Source organism: Erigeron canadensis, chromosome 4, assembly GCF_010389155.1.
Source record: "Erigeron canadensis isolate Cc75 chromosome 4, C_canadensis_v1, whole genome shotgun sequence".
Classification (NCBI taxonomy): domain Eukaryota; kingdom Viridiplantae; phylum Streptophyta; class Magnoliopsida; order Asterales; family Asteraceae; genus Erigeron; species Erigeron canadensis.
Genome location: NC_057764.1, coordinates 41,219,659 through 41,234,919, shown reverse-complemented (window position 1 = coordinate 41,234,919; position 15,261 = coordinate 41,219,659). Strand labels below are relative to the sequence as shown.

General features: G+C 33.3%; 3 protein-coding genes across 4 annotated transcripts; 2 read left to right on the top strand and 1 right to left on the bottom strand.

Moving 5' to 3' along the window:
• Positions 1 to 1,235: 1,235 nt before the first annotated feature.
• Positions 1,236 to 5,531, bottom strand: LOC122594971 (probable serine/threonine-protein kinase PBL17). Of its 2 annotated transcripts, none has more exons than XM_043767252.1 (6): positions 5,062 to 5,531; positions 4,082 to 4,437; positions 2,877 to 3,012; positions 2,320 to 2,456; positions 2,096 to 2,219; positions 1,236 to 1,878 (listed from the first exon to the last, which is right to left on the bottom strand). In XM_043767252.1, the coding sequence occupies exons 1-6, from the start codon at positions 5,117 to 5,119 to the stop codon at positions 1,436 to 1,438; spliced, it is 1,254 nt and encodes a 417-aa protein (XP_043623187.1). In that variant the 5' UTR covers positions 5,120 to 5,531; the 3' UTR covers positions 1,236 to 1,435. The 2 variants fall into 2 exon arrangements, with proteins under 2 accessions (XP_043623187.1, XP_043623188.1); XM_043767253.1 differs by having other exon boundaries at positions 4,082 to 4,425; positions 5,062 to 5,530.
• Positions 5,532 to 8,064: 2,533 nt separating this feature from the next.
• Positions 8,065 to 10,827, top strand: LOC122596421 (prefoldin subunit 1). The gene is made up of 6 exons (XM_043768995.1): positions 8,065 to 8,175; positions 8,271 to 8,324; positions 8,505 to 8,610; positions 8,812 to 8,818; positions 9,190 to 9,274; positions 10,472 to 10,827. Exons 1-6 carry the CDS (start codon positions 8,152 to 8,154, stop codon positions 10,583 to 10,585), a joined length of 390 nt encoding a protein of 129 aa, XP_043624930.1. The 5' UTR covers positions 8,065 to 8,151; the 3' UTR covers positions 10,586 to 10,827.
• A 35-nt stretch (positions 10,828 to 10,862) lies between these two features.
• Positions 10,863 to 13,268, top strand: LOC122597632 (beta-amyrin 28-monooxygenase-like). The gene is made up of 4 exons (XM_043770206.1): positions 10,863 to 10,926; positions 11,536 to 12,522; positions 12,627 to 12,814; positions 12,969 to 13,268. Exons 1-4 carry the CDS (start codon positions 10,863 to 10,865, stop codon positions 13,266 to 13,268), a joined length of 1,539 nt encoding a protein of 512 aa, XP_043626141.1.
• The last annotated feature ends 1,993 nt before the right edge of the window (positions 13,269 to 15,261 follow it).

The window sequence follows — 15,261 nt, the reverse complement described above, 5'->3', positions numbered from 1 at the left end:
TATTTATTTTTTATTTTTTTAACTTTTGCCACGAAAGTTTCATTATTTTACTTTTCACCACAGAACTTTGTCCTTTTAGCTTTTGTCAACTAGTAACATTTTACCTCTTTCATTTCTCCCACACAAGTTTTAACCTTTTTACTTTTTTGTCACATAACTTTAATTCTTTTACTTTCGCAGCAAAGGTTTGTTTTATTGAAACTTTCAATTTCTTTACTTTTTATCGCATAAATTTACTGAAGTTGTCGTCCTTTTACTTTTTGAATAAAGTTTTGTTATATTTACTTATTATACTTTACGTTACCCACATATATTTTTATATACTATATGATAATATACATAAACATTCTGAGTTTCATGATTCAAACTACGATTTAAGTCACAAGTTAAAAAATCAAGTTTTCGAGTCGAGTCAAAAAACATGAGTTGCATCCGCGGCAACGCACGGGTGTTTTACTAGTTATATTTGAATTGGGGTTCTGAAATTAGGTAATTAACTACATGTACTAATCAATTAACGTACCCATACATCCCACCATAAAATGATATACAAGTAAAAAGAATGATGAGCACTTAGAGTAGTTAAAATATAACATAACTTGTAAAACTATATGAATTGTGAAGATTTAATATGATATGAAGTTGTATAAAGTAATAGATTGTTTGTATTTTTACAATGGTCATCGACATTAACAGAATAAAACAAACCTGGATGCATGGGGCATCTTTCCCAAATAATCTTTTGTAGCTATCTGTATAGTCGCTTGCAGTTTCAAGGACTTATGTGAACATAATTTGCATCTATCTGCATGCAGCGAAATGATTAATCCTTCTAACAAAAAAGCCTAAAAGTTCTCATAACTATTGGATGATGACATATAGAAAAATGGCAAAATTAGGAAATAAAATTAATAGATGACATGTAAATAGCCTAAAAGTTCTCATAACTATTGGATGATGACATGTGGAAAAATGACAAGATTAAAAAATAAAATTAATAGATAATACATGTCGCCTTTTTAAAGCTTTAGGAGGATTTATCATTTTCCATCCGTATATAGTTGGATGTTCAGGCATTGTTCGTGTTGGCCATTTATTTTCTCATTTTCTATGCAATTGTAAACATCACAATTTGCAAGTATATTCTAATAAGAGCTTTATTTTTGGGAGAATGTAGTTTCACTCAAGGCCGTAATTCTGTAACCAAGAAACAATCATGACATCAGTAAAGATCATATCAGGAACAATAACACAATACTGATATCAGATGCAAGAATAATTAACAGTTAAAGTCTATTAATATTACATTTTTGCTAATAAAACAAGATCCCGAAAATAAAGTCATTTCCAGATAACCCAAAAAACGCCATCTCTTGGATCTTGCCCAACAAATTTTCAATCGTAACGTATTTGATCCGTGGTACACGCCTAGAGACTACATCTTAGTCTCCTCTGTAGCCTCAATCTTGCCATTATCTTTCACTTGGTTCTCGTTCTTTTTAAGATCCGGAGCCTCAAACAATGTCACGCTCCCATACCCACTTTGAAAAAGTGCCTCTTCTTCACCAAGCTCACGAGTCTGAATCGATTCAAGTGTCTCAACAACCTGGGTCATAACAGGCCTACCTTTGGGATTTTGACTTAGACATTGGTAAGCCAGATTAGCCACTTTAATGGCAGTTTTTGATGAATACTGACCTTCCATCCTAGGGTCTAGTATTCTCGCAAGATTTTTTTTGTGAACCAGAAGCGGTCTAGCCCACTCAACCAAGTTGTGCTCACGGCTAGGCCGGCTCTTATCCATGGCTCTTCGCCCAATCAACATCTCAAGAAGCACCACCCCGAACCCATATATATCACTTCTAGCTGTCAAATGCCCTACATCAGAAATTTTAAACTAGTTACTACTTAATGTCAAATGATTAAAAAACTATACATATACTCAACCATGCAACTCATGCTGTTATGAGGAAGAAACCCAAAAGTTGACAAAACAAAAATCCAATGAACACCTTTACAAGTAAATGGATCAAAATTGCCACCTCTTTTATAAATATGCATACCTATATATAGAGTACACTAAAACCAGACTCACCAGTCATGACATACTCAGGAGCTGCATAACCGTATGTACCCATAACTCGGGTTGATACATGAGTTTGATCTCCCATAGGCCCATCCTTTGCAAGACCAAAATCAGACAGCTTGGCATTGAAGTCCTGTAAATTTATTTTCATATTTGAAAATGATTCTTCTATTAATTTTTAACTAAAGACAGAAACAATAATCTTTGGAGTTATAAAAATAAACATGACTAACCGCATCCAACAAGATATTTGATGTTTTGAAATCCCGGTAGATAATAGGTCTTTCAGCGTCATGGAGAAAAGCAAGCCCTTTTGCAGCATCCAAGGCAATTTTCATTCTTCTTGACCAAGTCAATGTAGCACATACTCCTTTTACAAATAATAGGGATAGCATGATAAGGATATTATTAAATTTTCCTCAAATCTTGAACACATAATTTAAGGGTAGCCAGATACTGGATGTGGCAATCGTGATCCATTAACTTATAAACGAGTCATTTGAGATGTGATCTATCTCAAAAGGGTCGGACATACTATTTTAGCTAACAGGGGAACATGTGGGTCAAATGAGTCAAACTGGTTGAAAGTGGCCCAAATTCTAAATTGCTTACAGCCACCTAAAATGCTTTTATTCCAAAATTCAGATTAAGATCGTAATCATATCTGGTTGGTAACATAATTAACACATTAGTTGTTCAGAAAAACAAAAGGTTAAAAGATGGATAAAAAAAATGTTTATTCCTGTTGTCCTTACATATTTGAAAGCTTTATTATAGTTTAGCTACTCACTGCGAAACAGGTGTTTCTCCAAGCTCCCAGATGCCATTAACTCATACACCAAAAGCCGGTGATCTTCCTCACAGCAGTATCCAATAAGCTTCACAAGATTCGGGTGCTGCAGTTGTCCTAAATAATTGACTTCCGCCTGAAAATTAGATTAAAAAATGTTTCAGATAATTAAGTTGTTCCCTTCTCTATGTGTATATTAACACTGCTTACAAGGTTGGTTAAAGCAACGTATATTCTTGACCACAACGGTGAAGCCATACTACAAGACATTGTACAATCCATATGGAACTTTCACTACTGACAAGCATATAATATGACATTATGGTGATAATACCATCAACGATTGGCACATGATGGTAATTTGTGTCATATGTAGGAACGCACATAGACAACTATACATACATACTGATGGCGCCGAATTGGGTAGGTTGGCTAACGGCTCAATAAGGGCTCCGGTCAAATGCATTGTTAATTTGTTATTGTACTGGTCCAAACGAGCTGGGTCCGTTTGGGCTGACTCCGAAACACATTTTGTCCATCCTTCTGTTAGTTAATCTATCTATATATAAGATTATAAAAACTGTGGTTTTGAAATATAGAACAATTTGGAAGGTTTTGTCTAGGTCACTTTTTTCTACTTAAACTAGTTTTAAAACCTCTAAACTTGACCTATTGGAAATAAATGATAAAACAAAATTGACCCATTTTTATGTATATGTGCCCCCTTTAATACATACATACATTACACTTACTCTAAGCTATTGCCAGATAAGGGCATACAAGATAGCATAGAAAGAGGGGAATACCTACATGCATATGCCCTGACTAAAAAAAGTCTTTGCAGTGTTATCAAGTGTACAATATATTATAAAAGTATTATTGTAATACGGCCCTGAGGAATATTTGTTATGATAGTGTATCCATTGAAACATACTTGTCATGATACATCATGACCCGATAGAAGATCCTAAATCCACCATCAGAAATTTAACATGGTAAAACCTACAACAAGAGTGCTATAGAGGGGCTGTGTAGTAACTATGAATTTCCTGTGTGTTTGCATTGAGAGATAATCACGTTTATATATACCAATAAACCTGGAGCCCTAACTAACAACTTCATTCATGCTATATGATACATACAATATCTGACAGGGCCCAAACATGTAAGAACAAGCAAATAAACACGGCTGAAAGGATATATACCAGCCATTCCCTGTCACCTTGGATTCCTTCTGGATCGAGCTCTTTTACTGCAACTTGAGTTTTAGCATATCCGGCTCTCACAGTTTCATCAATAAGCCCTTTATAAACAACTCCAAATCCACCCTCACCTAAAACTTGGTCTGGCCTAAATAATTTGGTTGCCATTCGCATCTCATCATATGTAAAAACATCAAGATTGGTATATTGAGGATTCTGTCTAAGATCTTTAACATCTTTCGTGATTACCACTATACTACTAGGACTTTTTATACTAGGTGAATCTAAAACACCCTGCTTTGGTGGAATCTTCAATGCATCTTTATTTGGAGATCGTTGGTTTTCACCTGAACATTTCACTTTTCAATCAATAGATGAGATGGTGATTCTCTTTTTCTTATTTATTTTCACATACAAGGTATGTCATTAAATAAACCAAATGCTAATTGCGATTGAATTAAAATATCTTCTTATCGTAGATAACTAGATATAAGTGACTATCTACATTTTCCTAGAGAGACACAATTTTGAAAAAGCAACATGCTTTTTACAAACGTTGTCTTGCAAAGACAAAATTTACTTTAAAAAACACAATTCCAAAAAACCTAACCAATACGTTACTCATAATATCGCCTATAATTGCAAACATCATGATGAAACTAAGTTCCATCATTTCACCAACAAACCATCCTTAAGTATCAGCATAATAAGACATATTCATGCATTCCTAATATTACAACCAATGTATATAAACAGCACAAACTACTTTTTTTTTTTAACTATGTTAACCTGTAACAAAAAAACCAACACTTCGCTTTAGAAAAGGTAAAACCTTTGTAAAATTTGGATTACAAAATCGCTATGGCAACATTTGCAAACACAGAAATATCAATAAAAGTCACTTTTTAATTCATTCAGAATAGCAATACTTCACAAAAATTAATCATTAAATCTAACAAATGTATAAACTATAATTAAAGTACCTGGCTTTGTCTGAAAAGATTGTTGTTCATCGTACTCAGAACTAAAACAAGTCCCCATTAATCAATCAATAAATAATAAATCTATAAACAAAAACCCAGATTAATATACACCAGTAGTTATTTATAACAATATTGTCTTATTTATTTACTTCATTTTTAAAATATCAAGAATTTCAAGAACACATTTTTATCAAGTATTTTACACAAATCTACAGTTTTTTAATCTGGGTTTTGTAAATGATAAAATGGGCAAGTGATGGATTACAGTTAACCGATCTGGGTCACACTCAGTATTTAATTTATTGATTTTATTAGTGAAACTGAGATAAAAATCGTTTTTTCTTTCTCTAAAGAATAATATACTAGTAATAGGAACTTATTTAATGTGAAGAAAATGAAAGATTTGTAGTCGTGGGATAAATTTCCTTTTATAAATTGAGGGGTTTTAGTGTTGAGAGAAAAAGGAAAAAAAAAAAAGATGTGCACGAATAAATGTATATGCCAAAACTATCGGCATTGGGTTTGGACGGCGTTTCCTATCTCTTTATAGAATTTCAAGAACGTGTCATTTGGGAAAGCATAAGAGAGAAAAATATCATCAAAATTTTTGACACGTTCAGTCCAAAAATTCAGTCCAAAAATTATAAACTCGGTTCATGTGGTACGTGATTTGTGTACGTCTATTTTCTTTTTGGACTGAATTATACCGGTTATCCATACAAACATCTATCGATACGTATCACACCGTATATACATTTTGCGTTACACCAGTTAAGAATTTAAGATATAGCAGCCAAGTAGGATTTTTTTACCATATATATTTTATTTTGTATAAAAACGGCAAGCCAGAGTTATTTATTTAACTAATAACGTTTTCTTAGAGATAAATATCAACACAACACATATTTATTTATTTTTTTGAAAGGTGTATTTTGACTCAGACGTGGTTGGAGGCAATTTTAACCAACAACCGTTGGACCTCACGAGATGCTGAGCATACGTTGCAGTCTCTCAACCCCTCTCCTTGTGAAAAATTCATAGATGGGAAACCCAAGGATTGTGTTAGCCGAGGCTTGAACACACAACCTTGGGAAAAAACCCATAGGGGCCCACATAGTGGGAAGTGTAAATACTCCTGCCCACTAAGGTTTAAGCCAGTGGTTAACACCACGCATATTAAATCGCATATTTGTTAGTTTGTTACTAGACTATATAAAACTTTTGATACTTGTTTTTCTTTACAAATTTTGATATTAAAATATAGTTTTAGAAATACATTGTTTACTAGGACCAATGGGAACATGCTGATTGCGCTTTTTGGTCTTTGTTATATTTTAATCTACTAGCAATATAAAACAATTTACTCATATTTCAAACAAAGTGTTGTTTGTCCAAAATAAGAAAAAAAGAAAAAAAACTATTAAGATTCATTTGGAGCTATTTACACTAATGTTTTATTTAGCTAGTTATGTTTGACAAAATTAAGTTATGATTGTGGTTAGGAGTCAAGGCTAACTTTAAAGCTATTTTATATGTTCTTTTCTTTGCAACCCTTTGTTTTATTTCCTTTCTAAGTCTTAGTTATTTCAATTTTTGATATTTTCTTAACATATTTTGATTCATTTCGCATGTTAGAATCAAATCTACTACATCCATTTAATTGTGGAAAACATCATTTGTATTTCAATTTTGTTTTCTAAGAAAACATGAAAAACAAAAAAATACGCTTAATTCATAACTTTCCAAAAATGGTTACAAGAAAAAAAACACTATTTTCCATTTTTTATGAGAATTTAGAAAACACTTTTTTATTATTTTTATTTTTTAATTTCTAAATTTAAAAAACCTCAAATAATTTTAACTTTTTCCCAACACCACTGTCCTTGCCCTCGTCACCCCTTGTCTCTCACTTTCCCCCACGTTCCCCCCCCCCCCCCCCACACCCCCAACCTCCACTTAACTAAATAGGAAAGTTACCATTTACCACTACTCCGCTAATACAAGACATAAAATAAAACTACTCCACTATTAAATTAAGTAATTAAACGTGTGAAACTTGGTAACATGTCGATCAGTTAATAGTTGTAGGATGGCTTACATCCAGGCCTTACCTGAATGCTTACATTTTTGTATCTTGATTTGCAGGGTGGCTTGTGAGTGAGTTAGATAAAACAAACTTGAGTGGCATAAATGTTAGAATAGGATGATTTGTCGATCAATGAAAATCAAAGGCTTTGGATGAAATAAGTTTGAATCTTTCTGGTAGAAAGGTAGTGTAATGAGAGCAAAACAAGTTTGTTTTATAGGCTTGAAAGCAAGGCTGGTGGATTTTATGGTAATGCTAACTTGTCAACGGGTAGTTCGAGAGGTTCATAAGTTGATTGAGGTATTGGAGGATGGATGATGGTCTTATTCAATTCATTTTTGATAGGTCTTTAAAATCTACTTAAATTTGGACAATATGAATCACCCTAAATAATTTTTCTTATAAAAAGGCTTGACTCTTACAACTTGAAAGCATTATGATCTCATGCTATTTGTATGTGCTTACTTACACTAATAACCATATCCAAAATATCATCATGACTATTAATTTAAACTATTACTATTCTTTTCAAAATACTAGTAACATATGAATAAAACCAAGCTCAAAAGCATCAAACAGTTAATCAAAGTGAGGCTTAAGGCTCGGAAGTATATCCACTTGGCTCGAGCGTACTCTTTTAATACAATAAGCTTGGAATTACATATCAGTTGACTCGATTTCGATATGCTTACAAGTCCGTGGTTGAAGTGGCTTCCAATTAGCGCACCCCGGTTCGATCCTCGTTTCGGACCGCTATCAATCTTATACATTATGGAGGGACCTGTTTTGGTGAGAGTTTAATTGGCACATATGCCGGAAGCGTGTTACCAGTATGATATACGGGGTTAAGTAGTGGGTTTATTTTGTAAGTTAGTGTAAACTACGAAGGCCTTTTGTAAACTTCTCCTCCATAATCGATCAAATTCACCGAAATCAAAAGGAAAAAATAAAATAAAAAAGTATTATTAGGGTTCATCATATACAGCACTACTTTCTTAACGAGAATGGCAGATGAAGCAAATAAAACCGTAATTATTTTCCTTTCTGATTTATTAAAACTTGAATTACATATAAATACGTATGTATACATTGTTGACACTGATTTTGTGTTTATATGTAACAGGCGTTTGTTGATATTCAAGGTCGCATGATTGAAACTACTGCTAAATTGAAACAGGTTTTTATTATTTTGCTTCTAATTATTTATTAAACTTAGCTCATTTCGCTAACCATTAAGCCTATATTTTTTTATTAACTAGTTGTAAAAATTGTGTGTTTGATTTCTGCATGATGTTTACCATTTAGTTCATTTGAAAATACCTGAAGAGTTTCTTCTATATTTATTCTGCGGTTTTAGGTTCAAAACCAGCTGCGAAACAAGGAAAGCGAAAAAAAACGAGCTTATTTAACCTTGGAGGAATTGAGACAGCTGTCTGATGACACAAACACATACAAATCTATAGGTACGGCCGAATTACCGACTCCGAACTTAGTTGTCGTGATTTCATGTAATTTATTTCCAAGTCAGAATTATAATACTTGTGTTAGAGGTCATGTCACTCGACTCACTCAATAATGCGCTCATTGAACATAATGCATCTAAATTGCTAACATTCCCAGACTTTCTGTTTTTTATTGATTCGTTATTCTGTTACGTGTTGCAGGAAGAACGTGAGTACCCGATAACCCTTGCACACCTATTGCAATACTGTTCTACATTGAGGAACATATTAATGATTCCGAAGTGCCTATTATCATTTTAATTTTTTATTTCGGTTTTTTGTTGCTTAAGCTCTTAATTACCTCTAATTGATTACCTACTATGATAACAAATGACTATTACATCAAAGAATCTTAATTTATGAGTTACAAAGAAACCATTTATAAAACATGTTATTAGTAGCTCTCTTTGTAACTTGGACTGAGGTGGTAAAAGATGTTTTCAATCTCAAATTTTGAAGAAAAAGTGAAAATTTTTTTGATGACTCGATTAGTATCTTCCAAGCGTTTGTTATTTATGTATTATTGTATATGATGACCAGGTTTGTCTTAGAGCCAAAATCATTTCTAATGGATGAACAAGAAAAGAAGCTCAAGGATAGTGAAACTGCAATCTCCTCCTTGCAGGTTTGGTTTTCTTTTATATTTCTTTTACTGCATAGTATTGACCCACTTTTTTGTTTCCTGTTATTGACTGAAACTCTGAAAGCCGAGACCTTTATACATGCATAGACATAGCAACAAGGTGATTCTTTACCGCCTTAGAAATAGGACCGAAAATAGTCTATCTCTTTGACTCCTTGTGATTATCTCTTAAGGAATACGAAAAGTGATTTCCAAACTTCTTAATCTTGTATAGTCCTCTTTTGATGAGATCTTTAGTCACAACACCACAAGGGAGCCTAGAAACCCATCTCAAATTTTGAGTGGTCAACTGGTCATTGGCTCTTGACAATACATCCCTATTTTGTCTAGATAAGAATAATGTTCACTAACCCCCAATTAACAACTCATGGCTAAATTATTCAGTGCCTAGCATCAATGATGTTAGCTGATCTCAAATATATTAAGTGGAAAATGTACCTATCTTGCTCATTTAGTCATAAAGTAATCAGCGCATAACATTGGTGGGATTTATGATTGATTGTGGTCCACAAGGTTTCTCAAGCTTGTTTGTTATGTGTAAAAGGTTTCACTGAGTTGTCCATATAGTTCTTTTTTCCTGCATCTTGAAATCTAGACCTAATCCATCCATTGTGCTTCAAAATTTCATTTGAAAAGTGTATGAAAACTTGAGTTCCCCACAGCGTCCTTTTGTGAGCGAAGAAAAGTGCGGTTACTGACTAACTGGTATCAGTGAATGTCGAAAGTAGACAAAGAGAACTATATGGGCATCCTGATTCCAGTATCAACCATGGGTGGCAATTTGGACCTATTACTTGATTTATTTAACTGGTTTGAATTGAATAAAGGAGTGATCATTATTAAAGAAATCAAAGTGGAAGCTGGCGGCTGGCCAAAGTCTATTTTAGCCTTAGGGCATACAGGCATACAGCTTGAATAGTTAAAATAAAAGTTTTACATTAGTATTGTAATAATAATGTTTTGTAATCATAATTGTGCACTTTAGTTATTTATAAAGATGTGAAAAAAACTTTGACAAATGGTTGTGGGTCAAGTACTAAAAAGCAACCGTTTTTAACTTGAACCCGCTACATGATCCGTGTGACTTCCCATCTTGCTATCACACTATAACTGATAATGATCTAGTCCGGTATTTCCCTTGTTAAATTTTTCACGTAAGCTACATTGAAATGTTGGCAGACTTCAAAGGAGTACCTTGAGAAACAATTGGCAGAGGTGGAGACTAACTTGCGGGAGCTTCTGCAACAAGATCCAGGTCTTGCTCGTCAGATAATGTCCATGGCTGTTGTGTAAACCAATCCAGATTTGTATGTGATCTTAATATATTACGCTGTTTGTTGTGCTTGACCGAGTATCATACAACATTTGAGCTTTGATATCTTTGTGATCTGGAATCTGCAGCTTAGTTTCGTTCTTTATGTACCATGCAAACTATTCTCAGTAGTTGGTTAATCAGTTAAACATGTAACTTTTGTAATGCACATTGTAATTTTAGTCATTTGATACAAGCATGATCATAATTATCCATGCAGCTATACATAAGACCATATGATTGCAATAGTTTTCGTTTATGGAGAATGTCAGTTTACAACACACATTCTTTCTGCTTAGAAATGAAATATACGTTTGTTTTGGTAAGTTTAATAATTCTTGTGGATCTTCTTTTACATAGATACGGGACATGGCACTACTTTAAAGTTGTCCGCACCAACACTCTCATAGTCTCATAGGTGATATCAAGCTTCTATGTTCCTATGGATTGGAAACCCATGCTCCTCATTTCTTTGCTCGTATAATTACTTTACTAGCGCCTATCTTACTGGTTGTTTTGTAATATAACTCTTGTTTGCCTTTAAAAAACAGGCACCTAGTTAATCAAATGACTCGGACAAAATCTGATTGAAAACTAAAAACGAATTTCAGGAGAGTCTATAGACGAAGACAATGACAAGAATTGGGATACTTTGACTCTTTTTTAGTAGTCAACAGAACTAAAATAAAACAAATCAAGGATCTTCTAAAAAGGACTAATGCTTCAAGCCATGCTATGTAATATTGTATTGTAATTAATGCATCAAACTTCAAGTCAACATCTAAAGATTCACCATTTTGACATCCATCTCCCATGTAGGTTTCAAACCAAGCATCTTTTATAACCTTATGGTCTGTTCACCTTAATTGTCACTTTCACATACACTCTTTATATACCAGTCTTTAGTTTTCATTTTAAAACACACACCAAGAAAGTGTAAAGAACTTGGCAAAACAAACTCTCAAAATGGATATCTTTTATGCATCTCTCTTATCTCTTTTTGTTATTGTTGTTTCTGTCTCTATTCATTTTTTCTTTTTCAAGTCCAAACCAACCCAAGAAGGAAAAGTACTTCCACCTGGTGGAACAGGATGGCCCATAATCGGTGAAAGTTTTGAGTTTCTTGCCACCGGATGGAAAGGTCATCCAGAAAAGTTCATATTTGATCGCATGTCTAAGTTTTCGCCTGTTGTGTTTAGAACATCTCTCATGCTAGAAGATGCTGCAGTGTTCTGTGGTGCCCAAGGTAACAAGTTCTTGTTTTCAAATGAGAACAAACTTGTACAAGGATGGTGGCCTGCATCAGTTGATAAAATCTTTCCTTCATCTGACAAAACTTCCAAGATAGAAGCCATTAAGATGAGAAAAATGCTTCCAAACTTCTTCAAGCCCGAAGCCTTGCACCGTTATGTTCCAATTATGGACGTCGTGACACAACAACACTTTGCCAGAGGATGGGAAGGGAAAGAACAAATTGTGACTTACGAACTGACTAAGAACTTCACTTTCTGGCTTGCTTGCAAGATCTTTATTAGTATTGATGACCCTGATCGAGTCAAATACTTATCAGTCCCATTTGAAAGCATTGCTTCGGGCCTTCTTGCAATCCCCATTGATCTTCCTGGGACACCATTCCGGAAAGGTATTAACGCTGCAAACTTTATACGAAAAGAACTCTTAGCCATTGTGAAGCAAAGGAAAATTGATTTGGCTGAAGGGAACGCAACACCAACCCAAGACATATTGTCACATATGCTTCTTTTTAGCGATGAAGAAGGCAAGTTCATGGCAGAATATGATGTTGCTGATAAGATACTAGGGTTGCTGATCGGTGGTCATGACACTGCAAGTTCAGCTTGTGCTTTTATCGTTAAGTATCTTGCTGAGTTACCTGATATCTACGACGGAGTCTACAAAGGTATAGAAGACTTCAGTAGATTAAATTAATAAAATCAAACATATATATAAGGTTGGCTACATCAATATCAATTTTTATTATTGATAAACATGTACATTATGCAGAACAAATGGAAATTGTGAAATCTAAAGCCCCTGGAGAGCTTCTGAACTGGGAGGATTTATCAAAGATGAAGTACTCATGGAACGTTGCGTGTGAAGTTCTTAGATTAGCCCCGCCTCTCCAAGGCGCCTTTAGAGAAGCCATCACTGATTTCATGTACAACGGCTATTCGATCCCCAAGGGCTGGAAGGTAATTAACTTTTGTGTATATCCTTGATCAAAAACAACAAAAAATAACCAAAATTTGTATAAAATCAGTCCATATATGTGTATGGTTTTATGGGTTAGTTTGCATTTGTGTATATGGCTGCTAGCTAATCAACTTTCCTTTTTGTTTTCTATAGTTATATTGGAGTGCAAACTCAACTCATAAGAATCCGGAGTTCTTTCCAGAACCTCAAAAATTTGACCCGTCAAGATTTGAAGGCAGCGGACCAGCACCATATACGTTTGTGCCATTTGGGGGAGGACCAAGAATGTGTCCTGGAAAAGAGTATGCTCGATTAGAAACTCTCATTTTTATGCATCATCTCGTGACAAAGTTTAAATGGGAGAAAATTATCCCCGATGAGCAAATTGTCGTCAACCCGATGCCTAGCCCAGCCAAGGGTCTTCCAATTCGTCTTTATCCACGTAAAGCTTGAAGATGGCCGGTTGGAACACATATTTGTGCTTTTGATATGAAATAACATGAAGAGAGTCTATTTGAAATAATGTATTTCTGTATTTCCCTTTTACAAAAAATAATGTATTCTTTTATTTTAAAAACCGCGAATATACATGTCCTATACGTTGATGACTTGATACATAATAATACTATTTTCTCCGTCCCACTAAATGTGTTCTCTTTTGAATTTGCAAAGTCTTCCTATATATACTTTGACCTTAAATATTTTGATTTGTATTTTATAATATTTGATGAAAATTATATGAATTGATAGACTTTTAAATGTATGTTTTATTGGTATAATTTTTATCGAATATTATATAACACAAATCAAAATATATAAGGTCAAAGTTTATAAATAAAGACTTTGAAAATTTAAAATATGACACATTTGGTGGGACGAAGAGAGTATCTTTCAATAGTCAACACGCAACATTAGTACGATTTTATTTATTTTTCTAACAACGAGTTAGTAGTTAGTAGTTTACAGTTAACATACGATTATTAGCCAGAATAGTTGAATTATTGTTACGTGGAAGGGACTTTATTAATAACTAGGAAGCCCGAGCTGCCCGCTAGGCAACATCGGCTTTTGATAGCGCGTTTATGTGTATGGATAAAAAATAGAACCACAAACTATTTCAAACGAACATATGGTATTCATTTAATTCAATATAAAAACAATTGGTAAAAAAATAAAGTTGTCACATATCAAATACTATTCATTTGGAAGATAACTTTAAAAAAAACCTCAAGAGTCAAAAAAGAATAAAGAAATTACAGCGAAAAGAAAATTGGAAAACATATATGTAAAACAAAACTTAAAAAAAAATAACTAAATATTTGTTATAAACATAATGTTACAAAAATTATAATGTTACAAAGTATATAAAAAAAATAAAATACAAGCCAAAAAAGCAAAAAATTAAACAAAAGTTAAAGAAAAGACTAAATATATAAAATAAATGTGAAAGATAACATAACTTACAACTCATATGTCATTTTTATAAAGTATAAAACTTATGGTACAAAAATTACAAAAAGTTACAAAATAATGTTATTTCATGAGATATAAACTTTAAGGGTTTAAAAAGAAAAAAAAAGTAAAAAGGACTGCTGGTAACATTTTCCAAAAAATCAGGGGGCTTTATGTAATTTAAGAAAGTAAGAAGAAAAAAAATTGGAAAAGATGATGCAAAGATTTGACCCATTGACCTATGTAAAAATGACTGTTTTACCACTCCATCTATCTTCAACTTTTTTTTATTTATCTGATCATTAAATATATAAGCTATGCAATGTTTGTTGGCACAAAAAGATAAAAAACACTATTCACAATCTATTTTTTTATTAGAGTAAGTAATTAGAGTTATACGTTACTAATTGGACTTGATTTTGTTTCGATGTTTTGTGACGTACTGACGTTGTAACATGTTTTTTTAGCACATTCTAGCAAAAGTGCAAAACTATGTATCCCAACAAGTAGCCCAGCCCATAGCTTAGCCCAACTTCTTTCCTCCCAATCCGTGGGCTATACTTATCGCTCAAATCCAATTAAGACAAACCAAATAACGCGATCCATGGATAGTTTAAGGGTGAAGATTTGCTAAAGCTAGCGTTCCATTTTTCAATTACATCCAACAATTAGACATACATAAACAAATAACTAGAACTAATTAAATATAGATCAAATAAGTACGTGGTATGTTTTAGTTAGCTGTTGTTCAGTATAACAAAGAAATTTTTTTTAGCAATTTGTCAGTTAGGTGGTAAACATCAAAATTTTGTTATTTGACTTCACTACCCATAAACACAACCTAAATAAATTGTCTGTTATGACTCATGACTAATGAATTTATTTGACTTCATTACCCATAAACGCAACCTTAAAAAATTCCTGTCATGGCTAATGAATTTACTGAGCATAAAGGGATGACTTGTGTGTTTGGGCTAGGAAAAGAAGATATAAA